Source organism: Oncorhynchus mykiss, chromosome 32 (assembly GCF_013265735.2).
Source record: "Oncorhynchus mykiss isolate Arlee chromosome 32, USDA_OmykA_1.1, whole genome shotgun sequence".
Taxonomy (NCBI): domain Eukaryota; kingdom Metazoa; phylum Chordata; class Actinopteri; order Salmoniformes; family Salmonidae; genus Oncorhynchus; species Oncorhynchus mykiss.
In genome coordinates, this window is record NC_050572.1 from 21373879 (window position 1) to 21391214 (window position 17336).

The window sequence follows — 17336 nt, forward strand, 5'->3', positions numbered from 1 at the left end:
CATTTATTGGATATTTCAAACATTTTTAACAAATCAAAAACTGAAAAATTGGGCGTGCAAAATTATTCAGCCCCTTTACTTTCAGTGCAGCAAACTCTCTCCAGAAGTTCAGTGAAGATCTCTGAATGATCCAATGTTGACCTAAATGACTATTGATGATAAATACAATCCACCTGTGTGTAATCAAGTCTCCATATAAATGCACCTGCACTGTGATAGTCTCAGAGGTCCGTTAAAAGCGCAGAGAGCATCATGAAGAACAAGGAACACACCAGGCAGGTCCGAGATACTGTTGTGAAGAAGTTTAAAGCCGGATTTGGATACAAAAAGATTTCCCAAGCTTTAAACCTCCCAAGGAGCACTGTGCAAGCGATAATATTGAAATGGAAGGAGTATCAGACCACTGCAAATCTACCAAGACCTGGCCATCCCTCTAAACTTTCAGCTCATACAAGGAGAAGACTGATCAGAGATGCAGCCAAGAGGCCCATGATCACTCTGGATGAACTGCAGAGATCTACAGCTGAGGTGGGAGACTCTGTCCATAGGACAACAATCAGTCGTATATTGCACAAATCTGGCCTTTATGGAAGAGTGGCAAGAAGAAAGCCATTTCTTAAAGATATCCATAAAAAGTGTTGTTTAAAGTTTGCCACAAGCCACCTGGGAGACACACCAAACATGTGGAAGAAGGTGCTCTGGTCAGATGAAACCAAAATTGAACTTTTTGGCAACAATGCAAAACGTTATGTTTGGCGTAAAAGCAACACAGCTGAACACACCATCCCCACTGTCAAACATGGTGGTGGCAGCATCATGGTTTGGGCCTGCTTTTCTTCAGCAGGGACAGGGAAGATGGTTAAAATTGATGGGAAGATGGATGGAGCCAAATAAAGGACCATTCTGGAAGAAAACCTGATGGTGTCTGCAAAAGACCTGAGACTGGGACGGAGATTTGTCTTCCAACAAGACAATGATCCAAAACATAAAGCAAAATCTACACTGGAATGGTTCAAAAATAAACATATCCAGGTGTTAGAATGGCCAAGTCAAAGTCCAGACCTGAATCCAATCGAGAATCTGTGGAAAGAACTGAAAACTGCTGTTCACAAATGCTCTCCATCCAACCTCACTGAGCTCGAGCTGTTTTGCAAGGAGGAATGGGAAAAAATGTCAGTCTCTCGATGTGCAAAACTGATAGACATACCCCAAGCGACTTACAGCTGTAATCGCAGCAAAAGGTGGCGCTACAAAGTATTAACTTAAGGGGGCTGAATAATTTTGCACGCCCAATTTTTCAGTTTTTGATTTGTTAAAAAAGTTTGAAATATCCAATAAATGTCGTTCCACTTCATGATTGTGTCCCACTTGTTGTTGATTCTTCACAAAAAAATACAGTTTTATATCTTTATGTTTGAAGCCTGAATTGTGGCAAAAGGTCGCAAAGTTCAAGGGGGCCGAATACTTTCGCAAGGCACTGTATTTGGTTGTACGAGACGTGTTCAACATGTATGACGTGCAATGTATGTACTACAGTGCATTCGGAAAGTATTCAGGCCTCTTGACTTTTTCCACATTTTGTTACAGCCTTATTCTAAAATGGATTAAACGTTTTTTTCCCCCCTCATAAATCTACACACAATAAACCATAATGACAAAGCAAAAACAGTATTTTAGAAAACGTTGCACATTTGTAAAAAACAAACAACTGAAAAATTACATAAGTATTCAGACCATTTACTCAGTACTTAGTTGAAGCATCTTTGGCAGTGATTACAGCCTCAAGTCTTCTTGGGTATGACACCACAAGCTTGGTACACCTGAATTTGGGAAGTTTCTCCCATTCTTCTCTGCAGATTCTCTGCAGAAGCTCTGTCAATGTAGATGGGGAGCGTCGCTGCACAGCTATTTTCAGGTCTCTCCAGAGATGTTAGATCGGGTTCAAGTCCGGGCTCTGACTGGGCCACTCAAGGTCATTCCGAGACTTGTCCCGAAGCCACTCCTGCATTATCTTGGCTGTGTGCTTAGGGTCATTGTCCTGTTGGAAGGTGAACCTTCACCCCAGGCTGAGGTCCTGAGCGCTCTGGAGCAGGTTTTCATCAAGGAGCTCTCTGTACTTTGCTCCGTTCATCTTTCCCTCGATCCTGAATAATCTCCTAGTCCCTGCCACTGAAAAACATCCACACACCTTGATGTTGCCAGCCCCATGCTTCACCGTAGGGAATGTGCCAGGTTTCCTCCAGATGTGATGTTTGGCATTCAGGCCAAAGTGTTCAATCTTGTATCATCAGACTAGAGAATCTTGTTTCTCATGGTCTGAGAGTCCTTTAGGTGCCTTTTGGCAAACTCCAAGCGGGTTGTCATGTGCCTATTAGTGAGGAGTGGCTTCTGTCTGGCCACTCTACCATAAAGGCCTGATTTGTGGAGTGCTGCAGAGGTGGTTGTCCTTCTGGAAGGTTCTCCCATCTCCACAGAGGAACACTGGAGCTCTGTCAGAGTGACCATTGGGTTCTTGTTCACCTCCCTGACCAAGGCCCTTCTCCCCCAAATGCTCAGTTTGGCCAGGCGGCCAGCTCTAAGAAGAGTTTTGGTGGTTCCAAACTTCTTCCATTTAAGAATGATGGAGGCCACTATGATCTTGGGACCTTAAATGCTGCAGACAGTTTTTGGTACCCTTCCCCAGATCTGTGCCTCAACATAATCCTGTCTCGGAGCTCTACGGACAATTCCTTCAACCTCATTGCTTGGTTTTTGCTCTGACATGCACTGTCAATTGTTGGACCTTATATAGACAGGTGTGTGCCTTTCCGAATGATGTCCAATCAATTGAATTTACCCAGGTGGATTCAAATGAAGTTGTAGAAAGATCTCAAGGATGATCAATGGAAACAGGATGCACCTGAGCTCAATTTCGAGTCTCATAGCAAAGGGTCTGAATACTTATGCAAATAAGGTATTTCTGTTTTTTATTTTTAATACATTTGCAAACATTTGTAAACAACTGTTTCCATTATGGGCTTGATGAGGAACAATCTGTAATTAATGCATTTTAGAATAAGGCTGTAATGTAACAACATTTGGAAAAAGTCAAGGGGTCTGAATACTTTCCGAATGCCCTGTATGTTGTGTGTGTTTTGTACAGTGTCAATTTTGTATACAGCAGCAGACAATTTCCCCCTCTGGGGCATTAAAGGTCATCCTATCCTACTGTTGACTGCTTGCCTTGGATACTTACTTGTAGGTACATACATTTTTTTTGTTGCATGGGAATCTCTCTCTCGTTCCTCTCTCTCTCTCCTCTCTCTCACTCCTCTCTCGCTCTCTCTCTCTCTCTTTCTCTCGCTCTTTCAATTTCAATTTAAGGGCGTTATTGGCATGGAAAACCTATGTTAACATTGCCAAAGCAAGTGAACTAGATAATAAACAAAAGTGAAATAAACAATAAAAATGAACAGTAAACATTACACTCACAAAAGTTCCAAAAGAAAAAAGAAATTACAAATGTCATATTACGTGCAAATAGTTCAAGTACAAAAGGGAAAATAAATAAACATAAATATGGGTTGTTTTTACAATTGCGTTTGTTCCTCACTGGTTGCCCTTTTCTTCTGGCAACAGGTCACTAATCTTGCTGCTGTGATTGCATACTGTGGTATTTCACCCAAGAGACATGGGCGTTCATGAGAATTGGGTTTGTTTTGAATTCTTTGTGGATTTGTGTAATCTGAGGGAAATGTGTATCTCTAATATGGTCATACATTTGGCAGGATGTTAGGAAGTGCAGCTCAGTTTCCACCTCATTTTGTGGGCAGTGTGCACTGTTTTCTCTGTTTTCTTAAGAGCCAGGTCCCCCTACTGCGGCCTTTCTCAATAGCAAGGCTATGCTCACTGAGTCTGTACATAGTCAAAGCTTTCCTTAAGTTTGGTTCAGTCACAGTGGTCATGTATTCTGCCACGGGGGCTGTTTAGGGCAAAATAGCATTCTAGTTTGCGCTGTTTTTTTGTAAATTCTTTCCAATGTGTCAAGTAATTATCTTTTTGTTTTCTCATGATTTGGTCTAATTGTCCTGGGGCTCTGCGGGGTCTGTTTGTGTTTGTGAACAGAGTCCCAGGACCAGCTTGCTTAGGGGACTCTTCTCCAGGTTCATCTCTCTGTAGGTGATGTCTCCCTGGCTTTGTTATGGAAGGTTTGGGAATCGCTTCCTTTAAGGTGGTTGTAGAATTTACCTGCTCTTTTCTGGATATTGATAGTTAGCGGGTATCGGCCTAATTCTGCTCTGCATGCATTATTTGGTGTTTTACGTTGTACACAGAGGATATTTTTTTCAGAATTCTGCATGCAAAGTCTCAATTTGGTGTTTGTCCCATTTTGTGAATTTTTGGTTGGTGAGCGGACCCCAGACCTCACAACCATAAAAGGCAATGCGTTCTATAACTGATTCAAGTATTTTTAGCCAGATCCTAATTGGTATGTTGAATATTATGTTCCTTTTAAAGGCATAGAAGGCCCTTCTTGCCTTGTCTCTCAGCTCGTTCACAGGTTTGTGGAAGTTACCTGTGGCGCTGATGTTTAGGCCGAGTTATGTACAGTTTTTTGTGTACTGTAGGGCAACGGTGCCCTAGATGGAATTTGTATTGGTGTTCTTGAGAACTGGACCTTTGGAACACCATTATTTTTGTCTTACGGAGATTTACTGTCAGGTCTGACAGAATCTGTGCAGAAGATCTAGGTGCTGCTGTAGGCCCTCCTTGGTTGGGGAAAGAAGCACCAGATTATTAGCAAACATGACGTGGATGCTACACTACAGGACTGTTTTGCTAGCACAGACTGCAATATGTTCTATTATTTATCCAACGGCATTGAGGAATACATCACCTCAGTCATCGGCTTTATCAATAAGTGCATTGATGACGTCACCCCCACGGTGACTGTACGTACATATCCCAACCAGAAGCCATGGATTACAGGCAAAATCCGCATTGAGCTAAAGGCTAGAGCTGCTGCTTTCAAGGAGCGGGAGACTAATCTGGACGCTTATAAGAAATCCCACTGTGCCCTCAGACGAACCATCAAACAAGCAAAGCGTCAATACAGGATTAAGATTGACTCCTACTACACTGACTCTGACACTCACCAGATGTGGCAGGGCTTGAAAACTATTACGGACTACAAAGGGAAACCCAGACGCGAGCTGCCTAGTGACGCAAGCCTACCAGACGAGCTAAATGTCTTTTATGCTCGCTTCGAGGCAAGTAACACTGAAGCATGCACGAGAGCACCAGCTGTTCTGGATGACTGTGTGATAATGCTCTCGGTAGCCGATGTAAACAAAACCTTGAAACAGGTCAACATTCACAAAGCCGCTGGGCCAGACGGATTACCAGAATGTGTACTCAGAGCATGCACGGACCAACTGTCAAGTGTCTTCACTGACATTTTCAACCTCTGCCTGACCGAGTCTGTAATACCTACATGTTTCAAGCTGACCACCATAGTCACTGTGCCCAAGGAAGCCAATGTAACCTGCCTAAATGATTACCGCTCCGTGGCACTCATGACAGTAGCCTGAAGTGCTTTGAAAGGCTGGTTATGGCTCACATCAACAGCATCCTCCTAGAAACCCTAGACCCACTCCAATTCACATATCACCCCAACAGATTCACAGATGACACAATCTCAATCGCACTAAACACTGGCCTTCCTCACCTGGACAAAAGGAACACCTATGTGAGAATACTGTTCATTGACTACAGCTCAGCATTCAACACCATAGTGCCCACGAAGCTCATCACTAAGCTAAGGACTCTGGGACTAAACACCTCCCTCTGCAACTGGATCCTGGACTTCGTGATGTGCCGCCCCCAAGTGGTAAGAGTAGGCAACAACATGTCTGCCACGCTGATCCTTAACTCTGGGGCCCCTCGGGGGTGTGTACTTAGTTCCCTCCTGTATTCCCTGTTCACCCACGACTGCATGGCCAAACATGACTCCAACACCATCGTTAAGTTTGCTGACGACACAACAGTGTGATCACTGACAACGATGACGAGATAGCCTATAGGGAGGAGGTCAGAGAACTGGCAGTGTGGTGGCAGGACAACAACCTCTCCCTGAATGTGAGCAAGACTAAGGAGCTGATCGTAGACTACAGGAAAAGGCGGGCCGAACAGGCCCCCATTAACATCGATGGGGCTGTAGTGGAGTGGGGCGAGAGTTTCAAGTTCCTTGGTGTCCACATCACCAACGAACTATCATGGTCTGAACATAACAAGACAGTCGTGACGAGGGCACGACAAAACCTTTTCCCCCTCAGGAGACTGAAAAGATTTGGCATGGGTCCCCAGATCCTCAAAAAGTTCTACAGCTGCACCATCGAGAGCATCCTGGCCGGTTGCATCACCGCGTGGTCTGGCAACTGCTCGGCATCTGACCGTAAGGCGCTACAGAGGGTAGTGCGAAAGGCCCAGTACATCACTGGGGCCAAGCTTCCTGCCATCCAGGACCTATATAATAGCCCATAAAATTGTCAGAGACTCCAGTCCAGTTAGCTATGCTACTGCATGGCAAGCGGTACCGGAGCGCCAAGTCTAGGATCAAAAGGCTCCTCAACAGCTTCTTCCCCCAAGCCGTAAGACTGCTGGAAAATTCATAAAATTGCCACCGGACAATTTACATTGATCCCCCCCCACCTCCCCTCCCTCCCCTCCCTTCCCTTGTGTACACTGCTGCTACTCGCTGTTTCTTTGTTACCTATGCAAAGTCACTTCGCCCCCACCTACAGGTACAGATTACCTCAACTAGCATGTACCCCCGCACACTGACTCGTTACTGGTTCCTCCTGTATATAGCCTCGTTATTGTTATTGTTATTGTGTTACTTTTTATTTTAGTCTACTTGGTAAATATTTTCTTCTTCTTGAACTGCACTGTTGGTTAAGGGCTTGTAAGTAAGCATAAAGTCTACACTTGTTGTATTCGGAGCATTTTACAAAAAAAGTTTGATTTGATTTAAAACAGTAAACATTTGACTTCAGATTCTAGTAGGGTGAGGCAGGGTGCTGCAGACTGTTCTAGTTCCCTCACCAATTCATTGATGTATATGTTGAAGAGGGTGGGGCTTAAGCTGCATCCCTGTCTCACCCCACGGCCCTGTAGAAAGAAATGTGTGTTTTTTGCCCATTTTAACCGCACACTGGTTGTTTGTTTACATGGATTTTGTAATGTTGTATGTTTTTCCCCCAATACCATTTCCCATCAATTTGTAAAGCAGGCTCTCATGCCAAATTGAGTCAAAAGCTTTTTTGAAATCAACAAAGCATGAGAAGACTTTGCCTTTGTTTTGGTTTGTTTGTTTGTCAATTAGGGTGTGCAGGGTGAATGCGTGGTCTGTCGTATGGTAATTTGGTAAAATGCCAATTTGATATTTGCTCAATACATTGTTTTCACTGAGGAAATGTATGAGTCTGCTATTAATGATAATGCCAAGGATTTTCCCAAGGTTGCTGTGACGCATATCCCATGGTAGTTATTGGGGTCAAATTTGTCTCCAGTTTTTTGGATTGGGGTGATCAGTCCTTGGTTACAAATATCGTAGAAGATGCCAGAGCCGATGATGATGTTAAAGAGTTTAAGTATAGCCAATTAAAATGTGTGGTCTGTATATTTTATTATTTCATTGATGATACCATCAACACCACAGGCCTTTTTGGGTTTGTATTTTGTCCTGTAGTTCATTCAATGTAATTGGAGAATCCAGTGGGTTCTGGTAGTGTTTAATAGTTGATTCTAAGATTTGTATTTGATCATGTATATGTTTTTGCTGTTTGTTCTTTGTTATAGGGCCAAAAAGATTTGAGAAGTGGTTTACCCATACATCTCTGTTTTGGATAGCTAACTCTTCGTGTTGTTCTTTGTTTAGTGTTTTCCAATTTTCCCAGACATGGTTAAAGTACATTGAGCTGATTTCTGACGTGCTGTTCCTTCTTTTTCCGTTGTGTATTTCTGTATTGTTTTAGTGATCCACCATAGTGAAGGCGTAGGCTCAGGTTTTCTGGGTCTCTGTGTTTTTGGTTGGATAGGGTTCTCAATTTCTTTCTTAGGTTTTTGCATTCTTTATCAAACCATTTGTCATTGTTGTTCAGTTTCTTCAGTTTTCTGTTGGAATTTTTTTGATTTGATAGGGAAGCTGAGAGCTGAAATATATTGTTTAGGTTTTTTACTTTCAAGTTTACACCTTCACTATTGCAGTGGAACATTTTGACCAGGAAGTTGTCTAAAAGGGTTACAATTTGTTGTTGCCTAATTGTTTTTTGGTAGGTTTCCACACTACTTTCCTTCCATCTATAGCATTTCTTAATATTATTCAGTTCCTTTGGCTTTGATGCCTCATGATTGAATGTTGCTCTGTTCAAGTAGACTGTGATTTTGTGATTTTGTGACTGTGATTTTGCTGTGATCTGATAGGCGTGTAGGTGGGCTGACTGTGAACGCTCTGAGAGACTCTGGGTTGAGGTCAGTGATAAAGTAGTCTACAGTACTACTGCCAAGAGATGAGCTGTAAGTGTAACTACCATAGGAGTCCCCTCGAAGCCTACCATTGACTATGTACATACCCAGTGTGCGAAAGAGCTGCAGGAGTTGTGACCGGTTTTTGTTGGTTATGTTGTCGTAGTTGTGCCTAGGGGGAATATGTGGGAGGGAAGGCTGTCACCTACAGGTATGTGTTTGTCCCCCTGTGTGCTGAGGATGTCAGGTTCTTGTCCAGTTCTGGAATGTAGGTCGCCACAGACTAGTACATGTCCCTGGGCATGGAAATGATTAATTTCCCCCTACAGAATGGAGAAGCTGTATGGGGATGGGGATTCTAGTGGGGGTAGCACACAGGAGTAAATTTTTCTCCGTTTCTAGCCAAATGTAAAATATTCCTGTTTTGATGAATTTAATAGAGTGAATTCGGCCTGCTCTATACCAAATTAGCATGATTCTTGTAGGATGACAATGTCTGTATTAATGATTTCTCTCCCTCTCCTCACTCTCTCACACCCCTCACTGCCCCTCCCCCTCGTCCCTCACACGTTCACAGTGCTCTCCTCCTTCCCCTCCTCCTTTGCTCAGCAAACGTTCACTCACTGTGGTTGTGATGTTTCCTTTCAGGAGGTGAATCAGGGATAAGACAACATGAGTGACCGTTTTGACTGTGGCGAGTGCAAGGAGTCCCTGTACGGACGCAAATACATCCAAGTGGAGGACGTTCCCCACTGCATCCCTTGCTATGACCGCCTGTATGCCAACACATGTCAGGAGTGCAAGGAGCTCATCGCACACAATGCACGGGTAAGCATAAACTTGATCTGTCTTTGTGTGTGTGGGTGTAAATGTGTTTAGCATATGTTGTGGGTATGAATGTGTTTACATGTGGCAAGTGGATGCTTTCTGTCTACAGTTGTTTGAATGTGTGCTCACTTCTGAGGTTTTACTTCTGTGTACGTACACAAGTGTGTGCGTGTGTGTATGTGCGCATTTGTCCTTGTCCATCTGTTCGATTATAATGGCTTCTAAAGAGCTGGAGTTCTTGGAAAACACAACTTTCCTGCTCTTTTGGCTAATACCAAGACATCTGAAAATCCCCTTTGAGCTGCTCCAGGCCGACATTAAGGCCTTTTGGTTAGAGTCGAATGAAAACACAGGGCTGAAGGGAACACCCTTAGACGCCACAGGGCACGGGTGACCCCTGAGTTATGGACTCTCTCAGAGGGACAGGCAGTAAATAAATCTCCTGTTAGCTTTGGCCCTCCTCCTTCTCCACACAATACTTACAGTACTCCTCCCTCTCTGTCCAATTCCCTTTTACTAACACTGTGAAAACCCACCAACGTGTCAAATAAAATGGATTATTATTGTTTTCACCCCGAACATAAAGCGAGACATTAATCATGCGATGTGTGTTAACAGTGTTTGCTTGCACTACAGTTGATCTGGAATATAAGAGGTGGATTATAAAAAAATCCCTTTGTGGACACTGTTTCAATATTTACTCAAATGGTTTATATTGAAGTTAGAGTTATTCACTAAAACCTCCTTGTTAACAGATCTAATCTAGCTCATTGTCATATAAACATAAATGATGAATGTGAACCAGAGAAGGCTGGTGGATGGAGATATAGAAGGACGGGCTCATCGTAATGGCTGGAATGGAAGGAACGGAAAGGAAAGGTGTCAAACACATCAAACACATGGTTTCCATTTCCACTCCAGCTATTACAATGAGCCCGTCATCCGATATCTCGGCCCACCAGCTACCATTAACATGAATGGTCTTTCAATCCAAATATTTCGGACTCTGACCTGCCTTGCCTGGGTCCATCCCTCTCACTCCTCCTCTCCCTCTCCAGGAGCTGTTCTATGAGGACAGACATTACCATGAACACTGTTTCCGTTGTTTCCGCTGCGATCGCTCCCTGGCAGACGAGCCCTTCACCAGCCAGGAGGAGGCGCTGCTGTGCAACGACTGCTACTGCAATGAGTTCTCCTCCAAGTGTGTGGCCTGCGACAAGACCGTTATGCCAGGTACACAAACCTGATACTGTTTACCATGATTAGTAGGAGGTACTAATCGAAACTCTCAAAAACGTGCAGGGATACATGACAACACCAGTGGAGGCTGCTGAGGGGAGCAAATGGAATGGCATCAAATCATGTGTTTGAAATATTTGACAACATTCCAGTACCATTACCACGAGCCCGTCCTCCTTTGCACAACACCCTTTGACATTATTGAGCTGAGTCGAGCTGAGCTGTGCCGCGCTAGGCTGGTTACACATCCATCATAGTTGCTGTGGCATAAAAGTGCATTAAAAAGGCCTAACTGGTGATGCTTTGGCCTGTGGTTACTCAACTCCTGTTCTCACACCTACAGACGTAGGATCATAATTTGATCACACTGTTGCAAGAGAACTTTTCCGCAATGCAGGATATTAAAACTTGTAGTGTATTTGAGGTTTAAAAAGGCTTCTAAAGTTTGTCATTTAGTTTCCTGCTGTAGCAAACTGGCTCAAATGAAGATCCTATATCTGTATCAATGCCAGGTGTGTAATACCTGGGAAACCTCTCTCATGGTTATTACAGAGTAAGCAGCACTGCTTCAGTCAGTGTCACTAAAGGGTAGACGTAAGGGTTCTCACATCAAGTCGTGGACGGCATAGGCTGTGTCCCAAATGGCACCCTATTCCCTATGTAGTGCACTACCTTCAGGGCCCTGGTCAAAAGTAGTGCACTACGTAGGGAATAGTTTGCCATTTGGGACATTCCCATAGAAAGGCGAATGCATTTTTGTTGTTGAGCAGCTAGGGTGTGACACAGCTTAGATGTGACATTGCAATTGTCTGCTCGCTCGACTGAAAGTGCCTCACTGTTGAATTCTGTCCCGAGGGTCTTTGTGACTGCATGGCAGCATTACTCTATCAGCGGGGGTGGGCGTCAAGATGACTGCAAATTACATAGGGTTTAATCTGGACAGGGTGGGGTGTGGTGTTATTTCTCCACAGTTTCTGCAGAACTGAGCAGTCGTTTTGTTAGGTTTCTGTAGTGGAACGCAGTGAAACACTACACTGTGCCCTCGCCCTTTTAAAAAATTCAGGCGGTTACACGTTCCACTGGTCGACCTCCCCACGTGCGCATTTCAGGTCCCAAAGCTCGTAAAACAAGAGCAATGATTAAGAGGTCTGATGTTCATTTTCATAGGCATGGCTCGCTGTTTTATTTTGGCTACTTTTATTACATACATGGAGGAAGTGTGTATTTGTGGAAGACCAAACTGCACATGCTTAAAGTCAGAGGTTCCAATAACAGTCACCCATAAACCATAATTCTGAAATACCTCCTTTCATAAAGCCATTCGGCCCTGACTTGATGTAACACCACACAAGCGTTCTTGATGGTAAAATACTGTAATATTATTTATACTTTATGAGATGACTGGGAGGTATATTGAGTCTGTGTACAAACCGGTTCAGTTATTACTGAATCATCCTGTTTTGGCAATGGCAGTAGTGTGAGTACTTGGAGATTATGCAATGCTGAGGTTGGACAATCTAACCCCGAACTAAAGTGGCTGACATGGCACACAAACTTGGGATGACTACTCAGATGATGACTCTTGCAGACAGACTGAATTATACAAAACCTGTCTGTGTCTCTTTCTCTTTGTCTCTATTGCTCTCTCTGTCTCTCTTCTTTCTCTCTCTCCTCCCTATCTATCCCCCCTCTCCCTCCTCCCTCTGTCAGGCTCAAAGAAGTTGGAGTATGAGGGCTCTGCATGGCACGAGAACTGCTTTGTGTGCCATGGCTGTGAGAAGCCCATCGGTGCCCAGTCCTTCATCCCAGACAAAGACCACTACTACTGTGTACCGTGCTACGAGGGCAGGTTCGCCCCGCGATGCAGCCACTGCAAAAAGGTGAACCAGGGTCTTCTCAAATCAACTGCTAACCTTCATTATCCTCTCCCTGTCACTGTTAGTGACATGCTCACAGTAGTAGATAGGTTCATTGTGAAAAAGACTTGCTAGATCAAGTGGGTGAGGTTGATGGGTATGTATCCTCCGTAGGCACTGGCAACAGGGGGTGTGAGCTACAAGGATGAGACGTGGCACAAAGAGTGTTTCGTGTGCACAGGATGTAAGATCCCACTGGCCGGCCAGCCCTTCACCTCCCAGGGAGACACACCCTACTGTGTCAAGTGCTTCAGCAGCATCTACGCACAGAAGTGTGCCTCCTGTAACTCGCCCATTACAGGTTAGTACATTCTCCATTCGACTAGATAATATGGATTGATTTGAGACACTGTTTTGTCCTTTAATGGAACCTTATATAGCCCATGGAGCTCTGTTCAAAAGGAGTGCACTATAAAGGTAATAGAATGCCATTTGGGATGCACTCAATGTCTTCCCCATTATGTCACTTTGTACCAACCCATGCAAATGCCAGAGCACAGACGTACTGTAAATATACTAGTAAGACTTGCGGCTATGTTTAGAATGCCAATGTTTCAATTAAACACAGGGACCTCTGAGACCTGGCAGATCCTCAGCAGGGCTATTATTGTAGCCAACCATAGAATAACCCACAGAACTTAATGTTCAGAATGTAATTTCTTTGTGTTATGTAATGTCTCTCTTACTGCCCAGCTGTCAATCCAGGTGAGCGTCAAAGGTCTCTTTGTAGATGTAGACTATGTCCCAAATGGCACCCTATTCACTTTATAGTGAACTACTTTTGACAAGGGCCCATAGGGCTATATAGGAAATAAGATGCCATTTGAAATGCAACCGTATTCTATTATAGATGCTAACGAGTGTGTTTTATTTCCCTCCAGGGTTTGGCGAGGGGAAGTATATTTCTTTCCAGGATCGTCAATGGCACCAGCCCTGCTTCAAGTGCTCCCGCTGCTCCGTCTCTCTGGTTGGGGCTGGCTTCTTCCCCGACCGTGACCAGATCCTGTGTGGAGACTGCAATAACGACCAAGAAGACCAATGAGAATCACTGTCTTCGTCCTTCAACTGCACCTGACCAATCACAAATGTACAGTAATAGCTAACAAGTTTGTAACACAGTGGTGTCCACTTCCAGGTTTGTTAACATCTACAGTACAGTACAGAGAGCATCTAAACCTCAACATATTAAAGCAAACACTACATTTTATACTACATCACCTTAAATATATTTATATTTTTAAAATTAAATCAGCATTGCATGTATTCTGTTGTTAAACTGCCTTTACAACATAAATCACATTGAAATGTATGTTGAAATGTATGTTTTAAGTCAGCAAACAAGTATGACGTAACTAAAGCTTTTCCTCTTGTAATTTGTAATATATTTTTGCACACAAATACATTAAAACATTTTTTTTTCTAAGGTATCGTACATATTAATGCACCTGACCTGGGCTCTGCTGAAATATGGTGTTAGTGATGCACATGTAGTATAAACTAAGTGCCTTAACAGCTGTATTTTATTGCAGCAATATAAAAAATGATCCAAATGTTGTCAGAGCTCAGCTTGTCAATAATATTTAACATTTTTGTATTCTTTTATATAAACCAAGAGTGCCTTTCTTGCCTTGTTTTTTTTATGCTGTATTGTAACTATTGTGTAGTGTTACTAATCTAAAGAAATAAAGCGTAATTTATTTACTGTAATAATAACGCACTGGATCAGAATACTGTATTTGTAAAGATGAATATATTTTATTTCTCAAAATGGGCCAAAAGAAACCCTTCATAAGGCTTCTTTGCTGTGTGTACTATCTTCTGATGAGAACAGCCTTCAGACTTCTGCGTACATTACACTTGACTTTCCTTACTCAACCCCGGGTGTGAACAGATTTGATCATTTTTACATTGATTGTGCCAGGGTGTTGGTGCCTAGTGGCCACTCCCTGGAATCCAGTGAGGGTTCAGGCAGACCAACACAAAACACATTGTAGCAGAGGTACAAACTGTCCCCAAAAGGCTGATTAAATCTTTATTCAATGTGGAATGTAGTTTTCTTCAAAATACCCAATGACTTGCTAAAGCCACTTTTTGATAATGGGCTGTTAAAAGCTTTACACGGTCTACGCAATGGATCCAACAGTTCTATGTAGTGTTGTGCTCCGTAGCTCAGTTTGTATAGACTTGGAATTCACTAAGCATGGCACTATGGCAACTTCATAGCTCTATGAAAAAAAGCACATGCCCTCCATATGTACCTCACAAGACTACACAGAGAACAAAAAGTAGCTGGCATTTTAAACCAAGTTGTTTCTACAGTTAAAAACAGATATGTTGGGTCAAGTGGGTCGAAAGCGAGACACAAGACTGTTCACACATTCTTACAGGATTGACAACAACACGTGTGTTGTAAATTCAACTGAAGATGACAGGAAGTGAGGGGCCTAGCCTCTGAAGTCGCAAGTGCATGTGCTTGAGGAGCCACCCCTCGGGGACCAGTGTCAACACCCAGGTCAATGCAGTGTGTATGCATCAGTCAAGAATGGGGCTGATAAACACTTTCATATGCATGATTCCTATATGCATGATTCCTATATGCATGATTCATATATGCATGATTTCCAGGAACTGGAAATTACAAATAATAGTAATAGATTAAAATGTATCTCTTGTTCAAAACAGTACATGTGTGTTTTGTGATCAAGCTTATGTCGAAGCCATGTCGAAGAGCCCACATTTTAAATACTAACTGCGTAACAAGCTTGATTCTCATCGCAACAAAAGCCTATCAGATGAGATCAACAATCTAGAAAAAAAATCAAGGGCAATGTTGTTGTGCGTTTTTAAATATTTTTTTCCCATGACTTCTCCTGGAATATGGCTGACCCTGTTTGCGGAGACGTTAGAAAGTGGCCTTGTTTGGTCCCACGAGGACTATCAGCCAGGGTTGTGGCCACAACACCCAAAGAGATCTGAGCATCATAGACTAGTTAATCTGGGGCTTTGTCCCTATAGGGCTCTGGTCAAAAGGAGTGCACTATATAGGGAATAGGATGCCAATTGGGACACAGGCTGGGGCTGGGGATGCAGTCAACAGGCCCCACCGAAACCTATTCAACAGTTCTGCCGGTGGCAGCTGCAAAATAAATCAGGCTCACATAATGTGACCCCCTACAGGCCATCACTGAGATATAGGCCTCACATGATGCACTAGGGTCTGTAACAGGATACATTCACAACACACTATACTGTACTAGAAGTACTCTTGTCCCCAGCCGGCACTCTCTACAATTGAGCCTGGGGACAGTTATACTACAAGTAATCTCAGAACACAAAACCAAATCTCATGAGAATGCTGGCCAACTACTTGATTTGGTTAACATTTATGTTAAAAGTCTGACACAAGAGAGTACATACTGGAACCAGTTATACAACTAGTGCCATTTCGAGGAATCCAGTTGTTCCGGAACATTAGTCTTTAGTTTATGAATTTCCTGTACTGGCTGGAATCAAAATAGAAATGGCCCGACCCTGTAGTAATTGTATTTTTCAAGCTGCTTTGCACAGTCTATTGTTCCGACCAGAATGTTTTGGATGGAGCATAAAACAACAACTGACAGATCATATTGCTACATTAGAACACAGAGTAACATTTTTATCTATGACACATGACTGAGTCATGGACAGAAATGTGACCTGCTCGAACCACAAACTCATCATGTCAGACTCCATGGCTGAAGACATGGGAAGTGACAGGGAGGGGAGGACATGTATTTGGACTAGACACTGTGGTTTGGATAGAGAAGGGAAAGAAGTATATAATTTGAAATACACCATCATTCTTCATGAGGGATTATGAGTGAGGTAAAAGCTAGAGAATAAAATGAAACCCATTTGTTAGAGAAAAACCCAAATCTTTCTCCCCCAAGTCCCTACACCAACAATAATACCCAAAGCAAGAGGAGCGGTAGGCCTAACCTTGGAAAGAAGCAGCAGCTAAAAATATAGTAATTCTATAGTACATTCCAAATTAAACTTGACTAACATGGTGTGGAGGGAGAATAGCATAAAACCGAAGAATGCATTCTAGGGATTGATTTATTCCAGACAGCCTCTCCATCATTAATGTCAGCAGTTTAGCTTTGCCTGGGTGTCTCCAGAGAGATGATGCTTGAAACCATGCCCCAAATGGCACACTATTCCCTATATAGGGCAACTACTTTTGACCAGGGCTCATAAGGCTTTGGTCAAAAGTAGTGCACTATGTAGGGAATAGAGTGCCATTGGGGACTCAGCCTGTGACTAACGTGGAAGTCACTACATCATAATGGGTCAGTGTTCTGACTAACCTCACTGATGCACTGCACATGACAGAACTGAGGGATACTGTATATGACTTGAACACTGTTCTGAGTCAAGACTTGAGGTGGTACAGGCTGTCCCAAATGGCACCCTATTCCTTATGTGGTGCACTACTTTTGACCAGATCCATATGGGTTCTGATCAAAAGTAGTGCAGTAAATAGGGTGTAATTTGGGATACATAGAGACCCGTGAGCTAAGCCCAGAAGCTGTGGTAACAAAGGACTTTGAAGTGCAGGGTGTGCCATGATGGCATAATACAGTTGACATGGCATAATATTGGTGAGAGGACACCCTAATCAATAAGATCTTAGGCAATACAGAGAATTTAAGAACAGCATGAACCATACATTTGATAGGTTGATGGCAGATTTAAACACTTATGACTCATAGTAGCCAAATGTGGAACAGGGAAAACACTTTTTGGTTATGATATGGAAATCCTGTGGTTGAAAGGCAGTTAAGGCAATTCTTTGAGGTCTTTTGA

General features: G+C 43.1%; 1 protein-coding gene across 1 annotated transcript in view; it reads left to right on the plus strand.

Annotated features, from left to right (window-relative positions):
* The window catches only part of LOC110488077 (four and a half LIM domains protein 3), a 29819-nt gene extending 15618 nt beyond the window's left edge, over positions 1-14201 (plus strand). The window contains exons 2-6 of the mRNA XM_021560064.2: positions 9154-9333; positions 10392-10566; positions 12283-12452; positions 12603-12789; positions 13370-14201. Coding sequence (XP_021415739.1) covers positions 9178-9333; positions 10392-10566; positions 12283-12452; positions 12603-12789; positions 13370-13530 — 849 coding nt within the window. The 5' untranslated portion in view covers positions 9154-9177 and the 3' untranslated portion in view covers positions 13531-14201. The remainder of the gene's footprint in view (positions 1-9153; positions 9334-10391; positions 10567-12282; positions 12453-12602; positions 12790-13369) is intronic.
* The last annotated feature ends 3135 nt before the right edge of the window (positions 14202-17336 follow it).